At 43.0% G+C, this 26,244-nt stretch overlaps 2 protein-coding genes across 3 annotated transcripts in view; one reads left to right on the top strand and one right to left on the bottom strand.

The window, feature by feature from the left end:
• Positions 1–17,445, bottom strand: part of DDX54 (DEAD-box helicase 54) — a 30,125-nt gene extending 12,680 nt beyond the window's left edge. Inside the window, exons 1-16 of the mRNA XM_040351922.1 lie at positions 17,183–17,445; positions 12,750–12,864; positions 11,316–11,386; positions 11,018–11,206; positions 10,831–10,880; positions 9,748–9,789; positions 9,544–9,639; positions 9,327–9,448; positions 7,333–7,394; positions 7,113–7,244; positions 4,858–5,068; positions 4,624–4,758; positions 4,319–4,546; positions 4,096–4,169; positions 1,872–2,066; positions 1,645–1,790 (exon numbers count right to left, since the gene is read on the bottom strand). Coding sequence (XP_040207856.1) covers positions 1,645–1,790; positions 1,872–2,066; positions 4,096–4,169; positions 4,319–4,546; positions 4,624–4,758; positions 4,858–5,068; positions 7,113–7,244; positions 7,333–7,394; positions 9,327–9,448; positions 9,544–9,639; positions 9,748–9,789; positions 10,831–10,880; positions 11,018–11,206; positions 11,316–11,386; positions 12,750–12,864; positions 17,183–17,302 — 1,988 coding nt within the window. The 5' untranslated portion in view covers positions 17,303–17,445. The remainder of the gene's footprint in view (positions 1–1,644; positions 1,791–1,871; positions 2,067–4,095; positions 4,170–4,318; positions 4,547–4,623; positions 4,759–4,857; positions 5,069–7,112; positions 7,245–7,332; positions 7,395–9,326; positions 9,449–9,543; positions 9,640–9,747; positions 9,790–10,830; positions 10,881–11,017; positions 11,207–11,315; positions 11,387–12,749; positions 12,865–17,182) is intronic.
• Positions 17,446–17,451: 6 nt separating this feature from the next.
• RITA1 (RBPJ interacting and tubulin associated 1) lies at positions 17,452–23,575 on the top strand. 2 transcript variants are annotated; one of them, XM_040351924.1, is made up of 3 exons: positions 17,452–17,567; positions 20,874–21,184; positions 22,983–23,575. In XM_040351924.1, the coding sequence occupies exons 2-3, from the start codon at positions 20,892–20,894 to the stop codon at positions 23,407–23,409; spliced, it is 720 nt and encodes a 239-aa protein (XP_040207858.1). In that variant the 5' UTR covers positions 17,452–17,567; positions 20,874–20,891; the 3' UTR covers positions 23,410–23,575. The 2 variants fall into 2 exon arrangements, with proteins under 2 accessions (XP_040207858.1, XP_040207857.1); XM_040351923.1 differs by having other exon boundaries at positions 17,497–17,679.
• The last annotated feature ends 2,669 nt before the right edge of the window (positions 23,576–26,244 follow it).

Raw genomic sequence — 26,244 nt, 5'->3', positions numbered from 1 at the left:
TGAGCACAGACAGACCCAATCTTCACTCATCACGATGGGTTAAGTCAACAGACCTCAAGGGACAGGGATTCTAGACATGGTCTCCACTCCCCTGGACCTGTACCGCATCCTGACAGAAAAGCTTTGGTATGTGGTTATAACCAAAGTACTGGAACCCAGGATCCAGCCCTCCGAAGAGAGGCATTACAGGCAAAAACCTTGTGCTTCGGATACGAGGCCCCAGGTACCATCCACTTTGGCCTCAATGGCACTTTGGATGGATCTGGTCTTTATGGAGGCTATTTAAATCCAGCATGGATGTCACGGAAAGGTCCCAGCACTCAGAACGAATGCTTCCGTCATACAGCGCTTCCCATCAGTCTGGACATAGATACCAGATATGTTAGCTGCCTTTAACACACAACGAGACTAGACTTGTCTGTGTGCCAAGTATGGATGCTTTAATGGTACATTCTCCTGGTTTATATCTAGTTACAGGCTTGTGAGTAATCAAAGAAACCATGAAACTCTCCGCCCCCTATTCACACAGGGGGGCTTTAATACAGACTTTAGGTAGACACTCTGGCACCGAACCTGACAAGACACATCTATTATCACTAGAATTCACACAATACGTTCCCCTCACCTGTTACACAAACACAATAGAACCTGGTATGTTTTTCAATCCACATCTTTAAGCAGACCGTCTGTCTCTGACAGAAAGGTGTTTACACCCGATAATCAAAAGGCTTTAAACAGTGTTATCACACAATAGAAAGGTCTAGGAGCAGACCTGAATTAACACCTCTACAGCCTTACACAATGGACAATTAGTATATCTGAGTCTATTGACCTGGTTGGGGGTCAGAATAAAATCACCTGCAATATCCCAAGACATCCTGGAATATGAACTATCAGTAATGTCCCATCTTCTGCAATACATGAATTATGATTTATTAGCCACCCTATGCCCCTATTGGACATAAGGTGACCCTAGACACAAGAGAGTGTCGGAGTCTGTCACAATGGATACCTCCAGTGGAGCTCCTCAGAGCACATCTTCACTCGTAACCAAAACCTTAGACACTGGCGAAAAAAATGAAGTGCTCCCAGTATGGGAGGGGTTATATAGGGACAGCACCTGAAGGTGGAACATAACCCACTTAGTAATTACTAGGCTCTGTGTCCCGTGATGTACGACAAAGAAATGTAAGTTCACATTTATGGAAAATCTGTAAGGTGACCTGACAATGGAGACAATGCCCCCCCCCCCCCCCAATGTCGTACGATCCCCCACTGTCAGGCACTGGGACTCCACTTCACTTGTCTGGGAATTTGAAATCTCTGTGGCCTAATCTCCTACCCATACCTCTCAGCACGTACGCACAAGAGACTTTCTAAATGATCAGTACACAAATGGTCACATGAATGGCGCTGACCAATCAGAATCCATCTAGCCCATCCTGTCAGCGCTGCAAGGAGAGGAGAGAAACACAGGAGGATTTGAATCGGGATGGGGGAATACATTGTAAGATCACTTGACAGATTTTCTGTCAAGGTGAACTTACACTTTAAGGACACAAAAAATGTTGGGAACATTTCTATTCAATGAAAGTTCACTTTGTGTATGTCCAACTTTAGTCTGCATGCAGTCATGCTCCCTACCCTTTTTCACTCTCAAAGTCCTTCGGTCTGTATGGGATGTAATATTCGGTATCCTGAGTAGGTCCTGCTTTCTCTCTCTTCCTGTCGCTTTCAGTGTCAGTTTTATCTGTCCGCTTCCTCTTTCCAACTACTTGCGAGAAGACTCCCTGGGAAAATTGACATAAACCATCAGGGCAGATATTTAAAAGGCAGGGGATCATGCAAGATTCTGTAGCTACATCAGTTACCTCCAAATTTTCTTCAGTATAGTCTTGGCTGGCTAGTAGATCAGGTTTAACACGGGCTTGGGACTGTGCTGTACTATTTGCTTTCTCTTCTTGCAAACGCTGGAATTTAGAGATGACCTTGTAATCTTGATTTCTCTTGGCACGCATTACTTCACTGGCAGGTGTCTTACTAGTGGCATTTATCTCAAAGATTGTCTAGGGACAAAATAATGTGGAAAATTAGAACAGTAGTTGCAAAAGATGATATAAAACATGATTAGAGAACGTAATCAATCCTTTAGCACCAAATCCCTCATTACTGTGGCAATGTAACTCCTTTCAAAAGATTTGAGGCCAGACTTCCACTGCCTTAGAAAAGACAAAAAAATCCCAGTGGCTCCCAGTGTTCAACAACCTGCAAAAGGAAGGTGCAGGCTCTGCCTCTGCTGATCCCAACGAGTGCATAACTAAGGCCGGCCATACACAGTTCGAATCTCGGCCGGTTCAGCAGGAAGTGGCAGAGATTCAAATCATTAATGGGCAAGCCGAATTTACCAAGTTGATTGGTCAACCTGATCAAACACGTTTCACACACCCATGCTTAGTCAAATGACCAAGCATGGGTGTGTGAAACACGTTTGCTAAAGCCACAGGAGATGTGTGTGCAAGATGTGTCCCCATTTTTAAAGGATTTCCAATAAACTACAAATGTTATGCCGGTAGTGCCGCCAATTTTCCTTCATTTGATGATTGTTCATTCATGCTCTGGCTGCAGACCAAGGCTGGCACTCTGCAATTGTTACAGCAGGAGAGATCTCATACTCCACCTGGAGTGATGCAATCTTTGTGATATACGTTGATCGATCAACTTGAGTACAACCAGTCTGCCGGATTCTCTTGTGATTATATCAACTGTCTTCTACTGCCCCCCTGCCTGGTAGCAGACAATTGCTTGGCAGGAGGGAATTCCCCTGTCAGCACTGTCTGTGTTGACGGGGGAATCATGTGAACTTCTTTCCTGCAACCAATTCACACCGTGCCTTAGATGTGTCTTCTGCATTTCTGAGAAAGTGGTAAACCATTTAAGAAGAAAGAAGCTACAAATAGGACATGTTAGGCAAAAAATATGGCAGCTGTTACTAGCTTGTTTTTTGAAAATGTGTACACTGGGTCTTCCATCATGATCTTTTGTTCTCTACATGGCAAGTCACTGATATTGTACATGATCTGATACGTACACTCATTCTAGGTCAGTGAGTCACTAAACAATAAATAGCAAAAGACAGTCAGCGAGTCATCAAAAACAGCTTATAAATTTATGTCTCGACAGGTCCATTTAAAACTCAGGCAAAGGCAAAACTGTTTAAGTGTAACGTAGCCTGGGCCCCATAGATGGCACTGAGTGGGATGAGATACTGGAGGGGGTTAAGGCTGCATCCCCTAAGCTATCAGACAGGCTAACCCAGTTGTACATAATACACCAGGCATACATTACACCGCAGAGAATGGCTAAATTTCAAACCACGAGGAGCCCTGTGTGTCCTATATGTGCAGCTGAAGAGGGCTCGTTCTATCACATGTTATGGCACTGCTCGGATATACAGGCTTACTGGCTGCAGGTGACACAATTCCTTCATGATAATATGGGAACCCCAGTGTGCATGGACCCAAAGTTGTGTCTGCTGGGACTGCTGCCTGATGTAGATATAGAAAAATATCAAGCAATCTTTCTGTGTGAAACGTTATTCCTGGCTAGGAAGGCAGTGGCGAAAGTATGGATGCAACCTGTGGCACCGACACTGAAAGAGGGAGGTGAATGCTATTCTCCCATACAGGAAAATGATTTATACGCATAGAGGGAGACCACAAAAATTTTCCAATGTATGGGACAGGTGGCTGGAAGATGGAGAAACGTGTACTGTCTGAGAGTAAAGGTGCAGACCCTTGGTGAGAGTCAGAGGGGGATTAAACGGGTGGGGGTCACGTGGGACCTAATGGGTGGTACTGTCGATCAAAATGTTTCGGTTTATGTTATACATGGTCGGGGACGTGCTTATTTCGGTTTATTTATGCCAGGGGGTACACCTGCGGAAGGGAATGTAGTCGCTATGAATACATGTAACTCTTTTTGCCATTGACTATATGGGGAATGTTGACCCATTGTTACAAATGTTTGTACACCATTTTTCTACATTTTAATAAACTTGGATTTATTTGGAAAAAAAAAAAGTGTAACGTAGCCTACCGCTTTTGATTTATAAGATTTAATGCTGTCCACAAACTTTAGTCTCTGAATTTCTTCCCCACCAAGACGAGACCCTGAAAATGAACAAATATAAGGCAAAGAGGAATTGAATAGAATTTACAGATGGACACGTAAAAGGAATGAGACATACAATGGCACAGAGTGCATGGCTGACAGACAAACAAATATGAAAGAACATGGAGAACAAATGAAGGTCACTCACAGAACAAGGGGTGTACTCCCAACTGAATGTAATTGGCCTCTTTGACACGTTTTACAGACTCTGGAGCTGGGGCTGGTCTGGATTTGCTGTATTGTTTGTAAGCATTCTCAGAGGTTTGATGCAGGTTCTGAAGCTCTAAAGACCTCTCGTGATCTGTGATCAGCAGAGCATCTTCATCATCTATCAAACTTTGTGGGACTCGTCCCAGAACACCATCTGCTTCATGATCTGTAGAGAAAAACTACATGAAGGGACCTACAACTTTTTTAGGCTTTAAGGGCTACTACAAGGAATTTACACTCTACCTGAATCAGCATGTGGGCCACCTGCCAGTTTCAGGGGTCTACCTAGGAAGAGGTGGAGATCATACACATAAGGAGTTTCATCATGAGCAACCAGGGAATAAGCTGTGCCACTCCGACCGGCTCTAGCCACACGACCTGTTTAAAAGAAGAAATAAATACATGAAATTACCACAAAAATTATAACAAGACATTATCTCCTAAAGCAATCATAAGCAGATATAATTACATCCTTACCTACGCGATGCAGAAAAAGTTTGGCTTTCGGAGGGAAGTTATAATTGATGACATTGTCAAGCATAGGTATATCAATACCACGAGCTGCTACATCTGTGACCAATAAAGCACGAACTTTTCCATGCAGAAACAAACCCAGGTTTATCTTTCTGGCAGTCTGATCAAGAGCACTGTATATATGGGAACATGGGACACCTTGCATGTCCAGCATCTAGGTGGGGGGAAAAAAAAAACCACACACTTTACATATAACAAGCAGTGTCAAAAGGATGAGAAGAAAAAAAAAAAAAAAACACAACACAACACACACATATTCAACTAAAACAGTTCTACAAAGATTAAAGTGTAGTGGGTAGCACTCTCGCCTAGCAGTAAAAAGGGTCGCTGGTTCAAATCCCAACCACGACACTACCTGCCTGGAGTTTGCATGTTCTCCCTGTGCACTCCGGTTTCCTCCCACACTCCAAATGTATGTTAATTGGCTTCTGTTTAAACTGGGCCTAGTATATGAATGAGAGTTAGGGACCTTAGATTGCAAGCTCCTTAAGGGTAGGGACCGATGTGAATGTACATGTAAAGCGCTGTGTAAATTGACGGCACTATATAAGTATCTAAAAAATAATAAATTATTATTATGAATCTGCCAGCTATCTCTCAGAGGCAGTTATGATACAATATTTAAACTTGTAAAAAAGGTATAAAGCTGGTAATGTAGTGTTGAGCTACTGTCAACCACGATATATATATATATATATATATATATATATATATATATAGATATATATATATAAAAAAATACACAAACACACACACACACACACACACTATATTAGTGGTTGATTTACCATACTTGGTGTAATCTGTTTACAGCTACCATTTAAAGCGATGTAAAGCGATATTAAATCTCAAAACCAAAAATGTAATATATTGCAGAACTTACCAATCATTAGATGTGGTGCATTAGTTCTGGAGAGAGGGGGTGTTAAATGTACTAGCAGATTTACATACACTAAAACTGAAGCCAAATGCCAGGCCACACTGAAGTTACACAAGCAGTTGCAACAACAGCTTGTTGCCCCCCCCCCCCCCCCTTTTCGGGATTAAGGTTTTACATGAATAAAAGATGATTGTTGTGGTAAATGGTCTCAACACTCTTAACCGATACATATGAAGAGATTGTTCAGTTGAAACACAACACCACAGACTTACTGGCCAGATCACCACCAACAAAAGAAAGACAGACTAAAAAAACAAATGCAGCCATTGCCTCTAAGAAATGGTAAGCTGTAATATAATAAAATGTTTGCTTTTAGGTTTAATACCCCAATAAAGGTTATTGTTATTATTTATTTTTTAATAAGAGTACCCATTTGAGTTTAGAAAGAAAGTTTACCGCTCAGATGTCCCAGAGAACTGCAAGGTGGAGTCCAAACACCTGGGTGTAGGCACTGCAATAATATGCAAAAATGTGTAGAGAAAAACCGGGACGGCCGCACTCCAAAAATAAAAATGTGTTCCTTTTAATAAAAACTGGTCACAGCATAAACATGTCACAGCAAAAAATCAGGAAAAGAGCTAACACGTTTCACACTATCATACAGTGCTTATTCACTATGAATAAGCACTGTGTGAAACGTGTTAGCTCTTTTCCAGATTTTTTGCTGTTTATGTTGTGACCAGTTTTTATTAAAAGGAACAAATTTTTATTTTTGGAGTGCGGCCGTCCCGGTTTTTCTCTACACCCATTTGAGTTTATTACTGGTCCAACTTGTGCTTCCATTCATCATTGCAGTTCCTGTATGCACTAGATCTAAATAAGTCAGTCATTCTAGATGATGTTATTCCATAATAAAGTAGACAATGTTTACTTGCAGAACATGTTATATTAGATGTCATTTATATCCATACTAAACGTATGCAACATGCAGACCGACTCCCAGCCACTCCATGATTGCATACAGAACACAGACGTTCTAAGCACAATGCAAAGGTTTACGTTGACTGCATAAAGAAAGAAAAAAGGGTAGGGTGACAAACTAATAAATTAAAAGAACTTGCATGTTGCTAGCTATAGTGAGGAACTACTAATGTGAATGCCCATCAGGTACACATGTATAATATAAAAGGGAAAGTATAGTCATTCTTTATTGCAAGCCTGAGATTAATATAGTCTCCATTCATTTTTACGTTAGATATAGCCCTGCACATCTGTATGCCATACGTTTGGATATACATGCATCTGCTTTAGCTCTGACCTCTTTGAGATACTCAGCATGATGTTTGGTGGCCACAAAGACAACCGTTTGTTCCTGAGGTTTCACAATGCAGCGCAAAAGATGTAGAAGTACAGCAGGTTTATCTTCAGCCCTCACATGAAAAAATGCCAACTAAGATGAGAAAGAAAAAAAAAAGAAAATATCAGTAGCAGTTCTGCCAGAAATTAAAGTCTACCTATACTTTATTCCGTCACTTTACCTTTAACTGATCACTTAGCTTTGTGTCAACATCTAGACGGATTAGTACAGGTTCGGTAAGACCTACAGTCAGGAGAAAAAAAAAAAAAAACACTCTTATTACACCACTTTCAATAAATTTTGTAATATTTATCATGGCGACAGTAAAATCCTTTTATCTGGAAAGAAGAATAGACCTATAAGTTTTATGTCCTGGCTGTGAGATGTTGGACATTACCAATGCTGCTTTCCCTCATTAGCGATACACCTCCTGACATAGAATATAGTAAAAGAAAAAAAGTATTTGATCCTCTGCTGATTTTGTACATTTGCCCACTGACAAAGAAATGATCAGTCTATAATTTAAATAGTAGGTTTATTAACAGTGGGAGAAAAAAATAATAATAATCCAGAAAACCATGATTTAGTACTTGGTGGCAAAACCCTTGTTGGCAATCGCAGAGGTTATGCGTTTCTTGTAGTTGGCCAAAGGTTTGCACACATCTCAGGAGAGATTATGTCACACTCCTCTTCTGCAGATCCTATCCAGGTCATTAAGGTTTCGAGGCTGACGTTTGGTAACTCAAACCTTCAGCTCCCTCTTCATATTTCCTATGGGAATAAGGTTTGGAGATCTCCAGGACCTAAAATGCACTTCTTCTTGAGCCACTCCTTTGTTGCCTTGGCCGTGCGTTTTGGGTCACTGTCATGCTGGAATACCCATTTACGACCCATTTTCAAAGCCCTGGCTAAGGGAAGGAGATTCTCACCCAAGATTTGACAGTACATGGTCCCGTCCATCATCCCTTCTCACAAAGCTGCTTGGCGATGGTCTGGTAGCCCATTCCAGCCTTGTGTAGGTCTACAATCTTGACCCCGACATCCTTGGGCAGCTCTCAATCTATCATGGTGGAGAGATTAGAATCTGATTGATTGCTTCTGTAGACAGGTGTCGGTTATACAGGTAACAAGCTGAGATAAGGCGCACTCCCTTTAAGAGAGTGCTCCTAATCTCAGCTCGTTACCTGTATAGAAGACACTTGGGAAACAAATCTTGCTGATTGATAGGGGGATCAAATATTTTTTTCACTTATTAAAATGCAAATCAAATTTATAACTTTTTTTGAAGTGCGTTTTTCTGGATATTTTTGTTAGGTTTATTTTAACAGTGAGAGACAAAATTAACATTACAATTATAGATTGATCATTTCTTTGTCAGTGGGCAAACATACAAAATCAGCAGGGGATCAAATACCTTTTCCCCCCCTCACTGTACCTAACCAGCTTTTACCCAAGGTAAAGAAATGTGAACTTTAAAAGGACTTTTAACTTCATGCCATTTCTGGCTATTTTCAAAACTATACTTTTTCATAGGGTGTTCATCCTCTTATGTTTAGTCTCTGGATTGCTTTCTTAAAGTGGTTGTAAACCCTCTCCTATAACCAGCAAAGTGACTGGCCTCAGATGATACACAGATTAAAAAATAAATCCCCTACATAGGTTTTACTTCTTCTCCTCCCTACACCCCTTCAAAAGAGCAGAATCAAGTCAAAATCATTCTGCATCTGTGAGAAGCAGAGGAGAGGGAGGAGAGAGCTGCAGTTACACCATGTGAGAAAGGCACACACACACACCAAACAGGAGCAAAGGAAGGATACAGAGCTTTGTTCTGAATAGACAAGCTGTGTGCTGAGCTCTCTCCGCCTCACAAATGTATCTCATGTTTAGGAAAACTTCTCAGAAGGGACTCATGCTCATAACACAGGAATGAAGCACCAGAAAGAAACACTTGGAGCTTTGGAGGGAGATAAGTAAACACTGCAGATATTCTGTATGTGCTTAGTTAAAATTTCAAGACTGAGGTTTACAACCACCAGTTAGGTGTATAGTTCAGATGGGAAAAGCAATATACTCAAAAAGCCAACCATCTATAGACTAGGCTTACACTTCACCGATATCCTGTGTCCTTAGATAAACAATGTTTTTGTCTTATTGCAGTGGATGTATCCATCTTACCTGCACGGGCAAATTCTAGCAGCATCTTGGGAAGAGTGGCTGAGAAAAGCAAGGTTTGGCGAGTTTCAGGAAGACGGGCAATGATCTCCTGCAGTTGCTCAGCAAACCCCATTTCAAAAAGTCTTTGAAAAGTATAATAAAGAAAAAACAAATGAGCAAAATGCAGTGAGCAACGGACATGAAGTGCAGGTTATCTGTAGTACAAACAGCTACTTACCTGTCTGCCTCATCAAAGACCACATACTCAACACTGCGCAACTTCAGATTCATCTCTACTGACACGTGCATCAGACGGCCAGGGGTAGCAATGATTCTAAATAAGTAAAAAGGTTTGAGGTATTCAAAGATCATTTACAAGCACAGTCAGTCCCCAGTGGTGTTTGAGGAACAGAAGACATAAAGAACAACAAAAATTACTCACATATCAGGGTTTTCATGTAGAGCAGCAAACTGATCTTCCATCCTACAGGAAAAGATACATCGATATACTGTTGAGTATACTAGAGATAAATTCTTACAAAGACATTGTTAAATGGAATAAAACTAAATATCCTGCCTAAAAGCAGACACAATGGGGACTGGAGAGTGCAAAATCAGCTTCTAACTTCAGCTTTGACAAAAAAAAAAAAAAAACAACACACCACACTGGAAGGTGATCAGTTTTTATGCATAACTGCACCGAATTTTGAATGCTCCAGTTTTAGTAAATCAACCCCCCAGGGGAGACTTACTAAAACTTTTGCACACAGAATCTGGGGCAGCTGTGCATAATAACCAATCGGCTTCTAGGTTTTATTGTCAAAGCTTAATTGAACAAGTTGACATCAATTGGTTTCTATGCACAGCTGCACCAGATTCTGTGTGCACCAGTTTTAGTAAATCTACCCCAATATACCTACTGTTATATTGGTTAACCAGAAACCCCTCCTCTGTGTTCCTTTAACAAACAGTTTCACTATGTTACTAGAAGCCTGATTTTCCTGCCTTCAAATAATTTTAGTGCCCACAAACACAATAATAATAAAAAAACAAATATTGTAATAAAAAGAGAGGGTTGGGAAAAAAAAAAACACACTACAGTACCCAACATTGTGCATAGGCAATGCCGTAAAAGCTTTTACGTTCATCAGTTTAGAGTTAAAAGTGAATTTTGGCCCTCACCCTGGTATGCTGGGTAATACCGAACATGAATGGCACAATTGTCATTTTTGTACATTTGTGACAAAGCAGGTTTACAATTCATGTGTTTTTTTTGTCGATTATACTTAAAGCGGAACGAAAGTTTGCATTATTTCTAGGGTTCTTGGATGAGGAAGAATATACACCAAGTCTAGGTAGGATACCAGAAAGTGACTTGGGCCCAGCACCTACAAGAGATTATAAAGCAGCCTGAATCACAACGCCGCCTGCAGTCTGTTTACACTACGCAAGACCTACATCACTGAAAAAGGTTAAAATGTATTTTGCCATTCATTCAGTATGATGGAATGTTTCAAAAACTTACTTGTCCCCACCCAAAATAAGAGCAGTCTTCAAACCAGTAAATTTTCCAAGCTGTAACAGAAAACCATTAATAATGTTACTATTATAAAATGGAAAAAGAAAACGTTCACAACATTGAAGAGGTAACAATCAGAACAAGCAAACAAAAACCATAAAAAAAAAAAAAGCAGTGTGATCAGGCCTTGTACCTCTTTGGTGAACTTCAGAGTCTGCAGGGCAAGTTCTCTGGTAGGTGATAAAATAAGTCCACGGACTCCAGTTTGTGCAACGTGAGCCTTCAGCTTCTCAAACATCGGGATGAGGAAACAAGCAGTTTTACCACTGCCAGTTCGTGCCATAGCTACCACATCCTTGCCATCCAGAATGACAGGTACTACCTAGTATGAAGAAGAGATGGAGACATTACATCTCTGCAGAGATACAAGTTCAGTACAGAAACCAACATGCAATGATGCGTTCTAAGAAGCCAAGCTCTAACAGCCTCACCTTTCTTTGAATTGGTGTTGGAACCTTGTAACCTTTCTTCATCACACCCTTAAACACAGGATAACTAAGACCTGGTGAGCAAATGTAAAGAATTACAAATATTTTCTACAAAACTGAAAGCCACAATAATGTCTTTCATGCATGTCAAGTTAAATGGGCAAACATTTTCTCTGTGATGTATTATTTACTAATGTAAATTGGTATAAAAGGAGAAGTCCAGCCTTGGCTTCTCCTATGGGTCACAGTAGTGCAATTTGTTTTGCACTCCTGTGACCCGTTTTCAGAGAGCGGACTGAAGTCCGTTCTCCGCTGACGTCACCAGGATCAGTCCAGACACTGTGTCACCTCAACTCTGAATCCTCCAGGTGCCTGGACTAATGGCAGTCTCAGCGAGCCGCTTCCCGCCTCTCTACAGCTCAGCGCTCCAGTGGGAGTGAAGGAGCAGGAGAGCTGCTGATTAACAGGCAGCAGCTCTCCTCTCGGGAATCTGTGAAAACGAGCCATCGGCGGCGTTCGATGGCTCGGTTCAAAGACGCCAGGAGACAGATGTAGTATTATGGGGGTAAAAGAAAAAACAAACCCATACTGCTCCTTTAAAATAACATAAGTCTGTCCATGCTCTGTCTCATGTATATCTATCTAAAAAACACATTGACGCCCCATTAAAAAGAGAGTTATAATCTAGGTCTTTTTTTTTTGTTGATAAAAGCAGATAATGCAATGCTCAGGAATCAGTGCAAGTCCTTTGAAAGATTGTGATAGGCTTTTTTACCAAGTACAATATAGATTAAAGCAGAGCTTCACCCAAAAGGGGAAATCATTGTTTTAGGGACGGACTGGGTACCTAGTTTTGCCTGGGTGATCTGAGCGGAGGTTCTTCTCTCCCCCTCCCGAAGACTGCGGAAACATTTACAAAGTGCAGCGCGGCTCTTGCATACACAGTGGGATGCTGGCTGCAAAGCAGCAAAGCCAGCTGCCTGCATTTAAGATGCCAGCAGCACAGGGAACCCAAAGGCTAGTTATGAACAAGCTCGGATGAGGACAACGCCGATTCCCTGGACAGGTAAGTGTTCCGTTATTAAAAGTCAGCAGCTACAGGATTTGTAGCTGCTGACTTTTTTTTTTTTTTTTTAACAGAGTGGTGAACCTTTTTAAAGCAGGGGTCCGCTCACCCCTGAAAAAATTAAAGGCCAGCAGCTGCTGACTTTTAGACCCCTTTCACACTGGGTCGGTTTGCAGGCACTAAGATGCTAAAAAATTGCGCCTACAAACCAACCTGAAACAGCTGCTGCTGTCTCTCCAGTGTGAAAGCCCCGAGGGAATGAGACAAATGAGCGGAAGTTCCACTTTTGGGTTGAACTCCGTTTCAAGCAACGTTCCACTTAGTTATGTCCCAACAGTTTTTTGTTTTTTTAACACCAGACAAAAACATACCCATTGATTGAAACCCTCCTGACTTTTTTTTCTTTTTGTTCTGTGCTCGGACCAGTTGTCTAGTGTCCAATTCTGTATCCGAACCACCATCTGCGGTGGGGAACGATGGGAGGCGCTTTATGGAGGGAAGAAAATAAAAAAACACAATACATTGAAAATAACTTTTTTTTTTATTAATCTCTTAAATGTAAATTTAAAGTAAAAATGTGAATAAGATAAACATTAAGGCCCCTTTCACATAACGCCCCTGTCATATTCACACGGACCATTCATCCCTATGGATGGTGGGTTTAAACGGACTTGTGTCTGTTTACACCCACCTACCTTTGATCCGCTAAAAATAAACAGAAGAGGACCCATTCTCCTCGATGTGGGCAGGAATGGAGACAGTGCAGTGTAAATGGACAGTGGAGTTTGTTTAAACCCGACCGCCCAAAGAGCATGGGATCTGTGAGAGGATCCCATGCTGATTGGAACGGGCCTCTCTGTGAAAAAGGGGCCTAATAAAACATTTCTAGAAACTAAAGTCAACAGCTTAAACAGATTTTAACCCCACCCGTCAGTGCTCCAACCCTGAATCTAAATTCACACTTGGGATTTCTGAAAAGTGATCCGCTGTGGATCACATTTCACAAGACAGCTAAACAGCTACTTTCAAGTGTTCCGGAGTCGATTCTGCAGCCTCCTGTATGCCTGTTTTTTTCTTTATTTTCTTTGCTGAAAAGCAATTCTTAAATAAAGTGATATGCCACAAACACAGGCCAAGGGTTTGGCTCACAGGTGCTGTTGACTTGACCTTTGACAGATGGTGCAGCTGGTAAACTCAACAAGCCATGTTACATTTCCTGCTGCCATGACGCAAAGCCCCACAGCATGTAAACAGCGCACTCTGGCTGTATGATAAGATTAAGGTGGGTCTTAATCTTAATAAGAACCATCTGTTCTTACCGTCCGTGTGAAAAAGGCCTTAAAGTTGTAGTAAAGACTTGTGTTGTGTTTTTTTTTTTTTTAGAACTAATAAACAACATGTTATACTTACCTGAACGGAGTAGTGGTTTTGCACAGAGCAGTCCCAATCCTTCTCTTCTCAGGTCCCCCGACACTCCTGGACTCTCCCCCTTGCCGACTGCCGCCATGGCAAGTCACTTGCTATGGGTGTACTCACAGAGTGCAGGTCGGCCCCATCCCCTTTACTAGCTGAAATTGACAGCAGCAGAAGCCAATGGCTCCTGTTGCTGTGTCTGAGCCAATGAGGAGGCAGAGACCTGGGAGAGCCGCTGCCCTCATGCACATTGCTGTGCCGAGAGGTGGCTCAGGTAAGTATTAGCGGGGCAGCTACACAGAAGGTTTTTACCTGCATGCATAGAATGCACAAAGGTTAAAAAAAAAACACACACACCACATTCAGCCTTTACAACCACTTTAAAAAGCAAACCAAAGGCAGCTGACACCTCTTCCTAATACCTTTTCACAACATTGTCTTGTGCACAAGAGGACCACAAAAACCCAAGGCATCTTAATGTGCTAATCTGAGCACTTCTCTGTAGTGACAACAGCACCCAATCCCACACAATCCTTAAAGCGGACCTTCACAATTGTTTTCATCTTACCACCTATTAAATCTTCTGCCCTTGTTGTTTTAACTTTGGATAGTAAAACTTTTTTTCTGCCAGTAAATACCTTATACAGCCCACTTCCTATTTGTCTGATAAAAAGCCTAGGCTTATTACCTCACGCACAGCTCTCTCTCGTGTGAGAGTTTGCCAGGAAGGGGGGGGGGGGGGGAGTCCTAAGAGGGCCAATCAGAGCTGGAGGTGTCCCTCTGTGTAAATCCAGGAAGTGAACAGGCGGGAGCTTCACCTGCCCATAGTTAAAATGGTTGCATTCAGACTAAGTGGAGGGAGATTTCTGCAGCATATTTGTCAATAAAATAATATGCAACGTGGTTGGAGGGAAGCTTCAGAAGGGCAAAGATGTTTTTATTACAAATTATGTGAGCAGACTACAGTTACACTTAAAGACCTATTACTATGGCAGGAAACATTACAGGGCAAAAGAAAGATGTAGAAGGTGGTACAGTTCATGAGACAACAAAAAATATAGAAATTAAGTCTCATGACAAAGCTTGAAACCTGCATTCCTATGGCCAATATATGAAGATTAAAACTCCAGATATGATTCTTATTACAGGGCGACATTGGTCCACCTTGGATGCATTCCTCCTACCTGACTGATCCCTGTTGAAGCTGCAAAACACTGCAGTAGCTGCCACTACTATGGTGATAACAGTAATCCTCCGAGTCCAGTGCTGGGTGGCTGTCCTACTGCATAGTGATGACAGCCGATCACTCGCTGGGCACTGCCGCCATTAAGAGAACGCCTTGTATTATTGAATGAATGCAAGATGTTCTCTGAATGGATGAGGTGGATATCATGATGTCATCTTCATCTCATCCAATCAGAGAAAGCCTTGTTTTAGAGTGTGGAATGGCACTGTAATGGATTAGCGCATATTATATATGCGTTACTGTGATTTGGTCAAAGAGCTGTCGCCAGAACAGAAGGAATATTTTTGATTGGAGAGACCCCTTCTGGTAACCTAGGAATGCGCTAAGGAGTGTTCAGACATGGATCCAAGCCCACCTAAGCTTTCCTGCCAGGAAGCTGTCAAAGCAGACACCCAATCATAGGCAGTTCAAGCATGAGGACCAGCTGTTTGTATACGCACAGCTGCAGGGAGAGAGAGGCATGCCTCTGCAGCCTACGATTGGCTGTCCGCTTTGGCAGCTTCCTGGCAGGATAGATCAGGTGGGTATGGACTGGTGTCCGAACATTCCTGGTGAGCAGAAAGTGAAGGGAACTCTCCTCTACAAGACTCAAACAGTAAGGCCTCTTGCACACTGAAGCTTTAACCACTTCCTTACTGGGCACTTAAACCCCCTTCCTGCCCAGAGGACTTTTTGCGATTCGGCACTGCGTCACTTTAACTGACAATTGCGCGGTCGTGCGACGTGGCTCCCAAACAAAATTGACGTCCTTTTTTCCCCACAAATGGAGCTTTCTTTTGGTGGTATTTGATCACCTTTACGGTTTTTATTTTTTGGGCTATAAACAAAAATAGAGCGACAATTTTGAAAAAAATATATATATATTTTTTTTACTTGTTGCTATAATAAATAGCTCAATTTAAAAAATAAAATAAAAAAATGTTTTCCTCAGTCTAGGCCGATAAGTATTCTACATATTTTTAGTAAAGAAAACAAAAAAATAGCAATAAGCGACTGGTTTGCGCAAAAGTTATAGCGCCTACAAAATAAGGGACAGAATTATTGTTTTTTATTATTTTATTTTTTACTAGTAATGGCGGCGATCTGCGATTTTTATTGCGACATTATGGCGGACACTTGACACATTTTTGGCACCATTCACATTTATACTGCAATCAGTGCTATAAATATGCACTAATTACTGTATAAATGTGACTGGCTGGGAAGGGGTTAACACTAGGGGGTGAGGAAGGGGTTAAATGTATTCCCTATATATTGTTCTAACTGTGGGGGAAGGGGGGTGACCGATCTGTGTCCCTATGTACAAGAGACACAGATCGGTCTCCTCTCTCCCTGACAGGACGCTGTCAGTGTGAGAGCCGGCAATGAGAAATGATCTCATATGTAAACATATGAGATCATCTCTCATTGGCCGCACAGATCGCCTAGCAAACGGCCACTCCGATTGGCCGTTCACGGCGATCTTTGATTGGCTGTGTCCAAGGGACACGGCCAGCACAGAAGTTCCCCGCTGCGCGCTCGGGAGTGCGCGCGGGGAACGTGGAAAGGGGCGGCCGTAAAAACACGGCGCCCCAGAGAAGTAGAACCACCCTGCGGCCGTATATAGTCGTACGGCCGTCGGGAAGTGGTTAAAAAGCTCAGTACAGTTTTTGTTTCTTACTGCCCAATAATTGTAATGTGCCCATGCACACAGGCGTGCAAACAAGCGCCAAGCATTCTTAAAATAAATCGGATTTTTGGTCAGTAATTTAGGCCTCATGCGCTCAAATGTCCATTTACATATTGTGCAGAATGAGAACGCAAGAATAGGTTTTCACGTACTTGCACAAAAACAAGCACTAAATTGCACAAGCGCATATACACGAAAATGCGCATAAATACCTGCAAAAACATTAAAAAGTAAAAACAAAACAAAACGGTAGATGCTCAAACAGGAGTATCATAGGCAAGAGGCCGGACAAACTTTCAGGCCTTCTAAATCTTTTTTTTTTTTTACGAGATGGAAAAAGAACTAGCAAACAAAATAGGTACATATATGAAAAAGCCTAGATTTCCTGTCTGGGATGCTGACAGTTCCCTGTGTCCACAGAGATCACATCGAGGTGATCTATGGGGTGATCGCTCGAACTCATTCCAGGCTCTCACCACTTCATCCTGTTCGGGGACCCCAGTGGTGACATCAAACTCCCCGGTGTCGCTGCCCTCTCCCTCTTGGTCTTTAGCCGGTTTCCGTGCCCGGTGCCCTTTCTTCTTCTTCTGAGCCATGCCTACAGGTCTACTCTTCAGCAATCAGGCTTGGCAGGTCCCACACGATGCCCCACTCCAACAGGTCACCACACGTGTTTCCCCTGCACCCGGAAGTGATGATGTGACTGACTTCCCGGACTGTACCATTGGGCTCAGAACATGGGGGGCGGTTGTTTCTTCCGTTCTCTTTAGTAATGGTGTCTGGCTCTTATGTTCCTAATGGCAGCCCGAAGCTGAGCGTGGATAATGAGAGTCGGCTCCCGGGTGGCCTCGGAGATGCTGAGTATGTATTAGGATAGAAGAGGCTGGAAGTCGGACCCTCCCTGGGTGATTGGGCGGTGCCGGACGGGAGGTGTTTGTTTTATCACCATGGGAGCCCGGAGCGGAGCTGGAAGGTAACATTAGTGGGTTCTAGGTGCTGGGACAGAGGATTGTATGGTTATCCGGGCACCCCCAGGTTCCTTCCCTCCCGCTACCAACACTGAACCTCCATTCAGGAAAGCTACACAATAGCAGGCCTCTGATCACGGTCTGAGACTTGGCATCTTAATGGGCAACTTAGCACTGCAGTGAGCCTGAATGTGGTCAATGCAGGCAAAGGAACACATTGACTAGTGCCCCTCCTCAGCTGTATACACTTCACTTCCCTGCCTGGCATTGAAGCTGCTGGGAGAAAAGAGGGACATCTCTGTGTGAGCTCTAGTCAGAGCTTACACACAGCTCAGAACTCTACCGGCCCCAAACGCAGCTCGGGACTCTACCTGCCCCAAACGCAGCTCGGGACTCTACCTGCCCCAAACGCAGCTCGGAACTCTACCTGCCCCAAACGCAGCTCGGGACTCTACCTGCCCCAAACGCAGCTCGGGACTCTACCTGCCCCAATCGCAGCTCGGGACTATACCTGCCCCAATCGCAGCTCGGGACTCTACCTGCCCCAATTATAGAGCTGGACCAATCTTCAGCACTGTCACACACTGTGTCCCAGATGGCTGCTCAGATTGGTTGGGTAGAGAATAAAAGGCTGGGGAGGGGGACTTTGACGCCTCATGCCCACAGGGTGTATGTAAAAGCCCCTCTGACACCAGCACTCCTGGCAGGAAAACGCTGGTCTAAAAACATGGTAGAAGCCACGTATTGTACAGGCATTTTGGTGCATCTAGTGTTTGAATGTTAATGCATTCAATTGGCCAGAATATTAAAGTGATAATAAACCTACAATTTATATAAAAAATAAATAACAGACATGTTATACTTACCTGCTCTTTGCAATGGTTTTGCACAGAGCAGCCTCCCCTCTGCCGAGTGCCCCCATAGCAAGCAACTTGTTCGCTCCCTAGCCATGTCTATGGGACACGTAGAGTGTGGCTCAGTCCTCCTCCCTGGCTTTGATTGATAGCAGCAGGAGCCAATGGCTTTCGCTGCTGTGTCTCAGCCAATTAGGAGGCAGAAACCCGGGAGATCAGCAGCTCTTATGCAGATCACGATCGGTAAATAATGGGGGGTGTCTGTGGGGAAGCTGCATGCAGAAGGTTTTCTACCTTCATGGATAGAATGCATGGAGATAAAAAAAAAAACTTCTGCTTTTAGAACTACTTTAATACCATGCTATAGCCAAAAGACGGCTACAACACAGTACTATAGTTCTGGGAGGACGTCCGTAGATGTCCTCCCAGAACCCCACTCTCTACGCCGTGCATCGCCACAGATTGGTGTAAAGGGTCAATCACAGCGGCCCTTTACCATGTTAGCGACAGTCCTTTCCTCGCATGCTGTGTCTGTGCAAGTAAAGGAGTGCCGATAACCGGCAAGCCTGTCAGCACACTGTTTACACTGATAACTAGGGATGAGCTTTATGTTCGGGTCGAACATTGACTGTTCGCCCGTTCGCCGAATAGCAAACAATTTGGGGTGTTCGCAGTAAATTCGAAAGCCGCGGAACACCCTTTAAAGTGGTTGTATAGTCAGTTTTTTTTTACTTTTACCTACAGGTAAGCCTATAATAAAACTTACCTGTAGGTAAAAAAAATATCTCCTAAACCTGTATGGTTTAAGAGATTTTCAACAAAACCTGGGGAATGCCCAGGGAAAAACCAAGCCTACTTACCGACCAGCTCGCAGAACAGCCAATTAACCTGTCTAACAGTATGCGTTAAAAACAGGGGTTTTGTCCGCACGCATTTGCAAACGCATGCGTGAGCCGCGCCAAGGCACCCTGTAATCTGTGGTCCTAACACTAAACAATAAGTGCCCCCACAATGGAGGCACATGCATTCTAATGGATAGATGAGGGCAGGTGGACTGAAGGGAAGCCACCCCTCCTTAAAGGTGCAGGAGCACACCAAACGCCCAGCATGTAGCACAATGGCTGCAAAGGTGTTGGTGCACTGCTGGACCAATACAAGCACCACAGGTGAAGCATAAACATGTCCACCGCCCCATCTATAGCTGGCCAAAGCAGTAAGTAGCATTGGAAGGCTAAAGCAGGTAACAACAAAACCCAGGGAAAAACCAAGCCTACTTACCGACCAGCTCACAGAACAGCCAATTAATCTGTCTAACAGTATGCGTTAAAAACAGGGGTTTTGTCCGCACACATTTGCAAACGCATGCGTGAGCAATGAGCTGCTGACTGCAGCGGCACAGGGGATTCTCGGCTAAAAGCCCGGCAGACGCCGACCTTGACAGAAAGAAGTCTCCCGCTCGCATGCGCGGGAGTGACGACATCGTGGCTACAGCCACTCAGGGCTGGAGCCACAATATCTGGAAGACACGCCAAGGCAACATGTCAGCTACCTCGGTGTGGACCAGGTGAGTAACCGACACCTCGTTCTAAGGTAAGTATTTTATAATGAGCTAGTATGCGGTGCATACTAGCTCATTATGACTTTTTGCCTTACAGTGTAAAAAAAAAAAATCGGAGGGTATATAATATAATATATTATATGGGAGAAATCAAAGGTGCTCATTTTAAAGGTTAATATGCAAGTTCTTGTCATAAAAAGTGTTTGGGGACCTGGGTCCTGCCCCAGGGGACATGTATCAATGCAAAAAAAGTTTTAAAAACTGATTTTTTTTCAAGAGCAGTGATTTTAATAATACTTTAAGTGAAACAATAAAAGTGAAATATTCCTTTAAATTTCGTACCTGGGGGGGTGTCTATAGTATGCCTGTAAAGTAGCGCATGTTTCCCGTGCTTAGAAAAGTCCCTGCACAAAATTAAATTTCTAAAGGGAAAAAAAAGTAATTTAAACTACTCGCGGCTATAATGAATTGTCGGATCCTGGCAATACAGATAAAAGTCATTGAAAATTCATTGTGTTTTACCGCGATTTTAACGCTCCGTTTTTACCGAGTTTTTACAGCGGTTTTTAATTCATTTCAATGGAGAGGGCATGGGGAGCGTTTTATGGGTGTTTTAATAGCGCTATTTTTACCGCGAAAACGCACCAGTGTGAAAGGGCCCTTATTTTGACTGATAATGTAGTGAATGTGTAGGTAAAATCTGCAGAATTGCACATTACTTTGAATCGGGCCTATTGAAGGTTATGAATTGTGATAATAATTTTGACCTTCTATGTACCATTTTTAGGTCCTCTGGCTTGGTTTTATGATTTCTGTAGATATGTCTCTGGACCTCTCCATTACGGGACATCGTACCTCATTTCCTCCAAGAAAGACTAGAAGTGCGTATAGATTTAAAGCTTCGAATTCCTTTGTGGATGAGACCCTCTTTGGCAGCTTTGGGGGCAAAGTAGATCCAGCCCTTCAGTGGACCACAGGTTCTCCAGGTCAGGTATCACTTTCATGGCGCCCAGAAGAGGAAAAGGAGCCTAAAGGTCATACCATTAGCAGGACTAGCTGCACCCCACCAGGGACACCCCGAAAGAAAACATATTACAGGTAGGCATTGCCTCTTCGATTCCTCAATGCAATCATCTATAAAGCAAGAATCATTGTGATTTAGGGAAAAAATTACTACTGGTTACTAAAAAAAAAAAGTTTAAATATCATCATTGCTCCTAGTACTGCCATATTAGCTGGCCAGTGTAGAGAGCAGAAAATACATATATGTCTACAATGGGGGACCAATATATTTTTTTGATATATCTCAGATTTTACTGGACACCATCTCCAGATCAATAACCCATTTCTGAGACAGCAGCTGGGACGGTATTGTACATCTCATTGTAACTGTTTCTAAACAACAAGGCCTCAACTGCAGTAGGTCAAAGGAACTGATCAGGATAAAAATATGGAAGCTTCCATTGCTGAAACAGTTGGAGGCTCAGGGCTCCCATCTGATGTTTGTGTGATGGGTGAAGTCAGGGAATTAAAGGGCAGGACTGTTTAAAGCAGAACTTTACCCTTAAAGCGGAGTTCCACCCTAAAGTGGAACTTCCGCTCATCTGATTCCTCCCCCCCCCCCCCCTCCGGTGCCACAATTGACACCTTTCGGGGGGAGGGTGGACAGGAAACCTGTCTTTGACAGGTATCCTTTCCCACATCCAGAAGTTTGGGCCGTGGCTCCCTCCTCCTCCGCTGGCCGCCGGGCCGTTAGGAGAGAGGAGCGGGGCCTTGTGCATGCGCAGTAGGGTTCCCAGAGTGAAGCTGAAAGGCTACACTGCCGGGTTCCATTACCCGCAATGGCAACATCAGCTGCAGTGCCGACATCGAGGGACTCCAGGACAGGTATGTGTCCATTTATTAAAAGCCAGCAGCTGCAGTATGTGTAGCTGCTGGCTTTTAATTATTATTTTTTTGGCTGGAAGACTGCTTTAACAACTTTATAAGAAATAATGTGGAATGTATGTTCCTTGCTAAAGAATATTAATAATTATGCTACCAAAATGAGTGTGTGCTGTAAATTGCCTCCAGCATTGCTCCTGATTCTTATTGACAGAGGGTGCCATTTTGATGAAGCCCAGGGCCCCTGAACAGTAAATAATAAACAGGAACCAAACCCATTGATTTAACAGTTTTAAAAAAGTTACATTCCTGGAATGCCGGGATTGCTAACTGTCACATTTGCTTGTGTTCTCAACCACAGTGTCATAACTTCCATTACCATTGGTAATTGCAGATCAAACAGGAGCAGCTTCATTGACTGTAAAGCATAGGAGGGTTTAATTATACTTTAAGGCTATCAGCAGATCAGCCTCTACAAATTTAGCAGTGCCTAAAAATAGAGAGCAACTGAGCATGTGCAGAGCAGGGTGAGACAGTGTATTACTGGAATTTAAACTGTATAGACACTTATTTTTTAATGTTTTACATAGATATACCTGCAAAATGGGCCAGTCTGAAGTGATCTATCAGGTATTAATTTTCTGACTAAAATTCCACTTTAAGAGACAATCCAAAGCCTGCTGCACCTTGCCCTCTGCCTGTACCTATGGGGATCCACTCTGAAGCTGGAGTCCCACTGTGTGCACTTGTGCCAAACCATCTCAGTATGACCCATTTGGATTCTTTAAATTGTGGTGAGTTAAACTGAAAAGTGCTTTTTGAAGTGGAGAAGTTCACCTTCTCTAGAGAAAATAAGTAAAGTTAAGAACGGGAAGGGCAAATATTTCATTATTGAGCTTGCATAGGTATAATATTTAAAGGTTGAATGCTGAAACAACAGTTGGGGCTGGCAATCAGTAAGAGCACTAATGTACTGTATGTTTGCCTTTCATTATATTTCCCTCTTATTTAGGGTAACGAGCCGCTCACCTTCATATTGTGATGAGTCACTGTTTGGACCAAAGGTGGAAGAATGTGGCTGGGAAGCACCATGGGTAAAGAAAGAAGATACCGTCAGGATTCGTCCCCTACTCTGGAGCCCGCCTCCAGTAGTATGGCCACAGAACTCCAAGCCAAATACCAAACAAATTCCACTCAAAGCTATACATCCTCATGACAATGAAAGCAGATCTTTAGAGACACAGAAGATGAAAGGAAACTTCTGGAAACCACCAGACAGTGACTCTGACTCTGGAGGATGCCCCTCTGCGGCTGGTCCCTCACCCAGTGCAAGGGGTCGCTGTAGCTCATCTGAAAAGAACACTGTTCGATCTGCAAGCTGCTCAGGAAGACAAACTGCTAGGAGAGGTTCAATCACAGAACGACCACCGTGGAAATGATGTTAATCTTATATTTAAAGCAGAGTTTAGGAATGGTAGAGAAAAATATTCCCCAATCCTCTCATCAATTTTTCAATCAAAAAAAGCGCTCTCCCGCGGGGGGGTTACCTTGCGGGCTTGCGCCTGTTTCCAGCAGGCTTCACTTCCTGGTTCCCTACTGTGCATTCGCGAGTCCCGCTGCGTGTTCCCACTGGTCCCTGCTGTCTTGTGGGACCTGTGTGTCTCCCAGAAGACAGCGGTGGGGGGGGGGCAGGTGCTGGACATGGCATAGGTCCCGGAAGTGGGAGCAGATACCTGCATTACACAGGTATCTGCTCCCTCCTCCCCCTAAAAAGGTGCCACATGTGAGGTGGGGGAGGATTCTGAAAAGCGGAAGTTCCATTTTTGGGAGGAACTCTGCTTTAAGGTAAAATAACAGGAGGGTTTACAACCCCTTTAAGAGCAGACACTACAATATACTTGCTATTATCTTTGCTAACCAGAAAACCTTTCCCTGTGTGCCTCTCTAAAACTAATTTCAATAGATTATTAGATGTCTGAATTCTGTGACCCCCTAACTGCTATCTCCCCCGGCCAATTATAGTACTTTCAATTGGACAAGAAAATAGTATTTGGTTGGATTCTTTCCTGAAGTCAGGCTCCCAATAATATACTGAACCTAGTTCTAAGAGGCTCATAGAGTGCTTTATGATGCAAAATGTAACTGCAGCATTTAGGATGTAAATACATATGGGAGAAATTAATAATAATGTCCACCACCCACTCAAGGGCAGGTTTATGCCCTGTATACATGATCGGAAATTCCATCAAGAAAACCGTGGATTTTTTCTGACAGAATGACGGCTCAAACTTGTCTTGCATACACACGGTCACACAAATCTTGTCTGAAATTCCGACCGCTAAGAATGCGGTGACGTACAAAACGTACGACGAGCCAAGATCAATGAAGTTCAATAGGCACTTGCATACAGATGAGTGGAATTTCCAAAAGAAATTTTTTCTGTCTGAAAAATAGAGAATCTGCTCCCAATCTTTTGTTGGCAGAAATTCCGACAGCAAAAGTCCGATGGAGCATACAAACAGTTGGAATTTCCATCCAAAGGCTCATATCGGACTTTTCTTGTCGGAATTTCCAATCATGTGTACGCCGCATAAGAATTTAATTTCACTTTTCAACTGAATGTTAATAGTCCATGTAAATGGGAAACAATAATACATACAGTAATTGTTGCAAGTATTATGTATGCACAACATTTTTTTTCACATTTTGGTTTGTAATTGTGCCTTGTCATTGAAGGTAAAAAGGGAGTGCCTTGCTAGCTAGTGCCCTTTTGTTGGGATGTGTGCCTCTGTATAAATTATATAGACTCCTTATATATTATGTGTTTTAAAAAATGTATTTTGATATTTATTTTGTCAGTGATTTGTTTTTCTTTTAAATTCACACAATGTTTATATTCACTAAAAAAGTGTTCTCTCTATTTCAACACCACATCTTTTATTTATGTACTGTCATTACCTTTGTAATAAATAATCTGTAAATTGCATAATCATGAGCTGTTGTTTAATCTTACTTCACACTGGAGTCAATAGTCTGGAGATTATAATTCATAGCATAATAAAGCAGTATTAAAGGAACCAGCAAGAATAGAAATATGGGAGCAGTCATTGCCAGCTTTCTTTTTGGAGGTGCATGATCTGAGGTTGTATGTCAGGAACTTAAAGCGGTTGTTCACCCGAAAATCAACTTTTTGTCACTAGATCCAGCATACTGCTGACATCTGCAGTATGCTGGATTTTTTATATATTTTTTTTTGTACTTATCGTTGTTGCCGTATCTCTTCTCCGGCTCCGAGCGGGGAATCCGTCGGGGAATGGGCGTTCCTAAATCAAGCTCAGTTGATTGACAGGCTTAATAAGCGCGTCATGCCATCCGGAAATAGCCGACGTGATTCTCCGCTGCTTACGGCGCCTGCGCCTGCCGTGTAGAGCTGACTGCGCAGGTGCCGTAAATTGCCGAGAGTCACGTCGGCTATTTCCGGAAGGTGTGACGCGGTATCCAAGCCCGTCAATCAACTGAGCTTTATTTATGAACGCCTATACCCGGAAGGATACGGCGCTCGGTGCAGAAGAAGAAATACGGCAACAACGATAAATACAAAAAAAATAAAAATAAATCCAGCATACTACAGATGTCAGCAGTATGCTGGATCTAGTGACAAAAAGTTGATTTTCGGGTGAACCACCGCTTTAATCTACTGGGTCTTGAACTCAGGTTTCCCACAGCCTGGAGCATGGATTACTTGTTCTACCACTGCAACCTTTACTTTCATTTTTGGGCTGAATAAGGAGATCCTAATCTGAAATTGCCTGAGCTATCCTGCCAGGAAGCCATCAGCTGCAGAGTGGGGAATGCCTCGGCCATTTATGATTGGTGATGCTCAGTGACAGCTTCCTGGCGGGATAGTTTGGCAGCTTTAAACTAGGATCCGAGCATGTCTGAGCTCATCTCTGGTGCTAAATTGAACTGAGCGAGTCTCGCCTGCATCTGATCATGTATTCTATCAGTTCGACCATCTATTTAGGTTCACATTTTTTTCTTGCCAAATTACTGGGATCCACACAATCCTGCCTGCTGCTTCTACTTCGTAACTGACCCTGGCTTGTTACACCGATGCTGGACCTTGCCTTACTGTCTTCCGCCTGCACCGACCCTTTCTTCAGACCTCAACACAAATTCTCTGTAGCCTGTACTGAGTCTGGCTTGTGAACACAGTGCTTTCTATCTGCTGCCTGGCTTGTGATCCAGACTACATATGTTTCTCTTGATCCACT

The sequence above is a fragment of the Rana temporaria genome, chromosome 1, assembly GCF_905171775.1.
Source record: "Rana temporaria chromosome 1, aRanTem1.1, whole genome shotgun sequence".
Classification (NCBI taxonomy): domain Eukaryota; kingdom Metazoa; phylum Chordata; class Amphibia; order Anura; family Ranidae; genus Rana; species Rana temporaria.
This window is presented reverse-complemented; position numbering and strand designations above follow the sequence as displayed.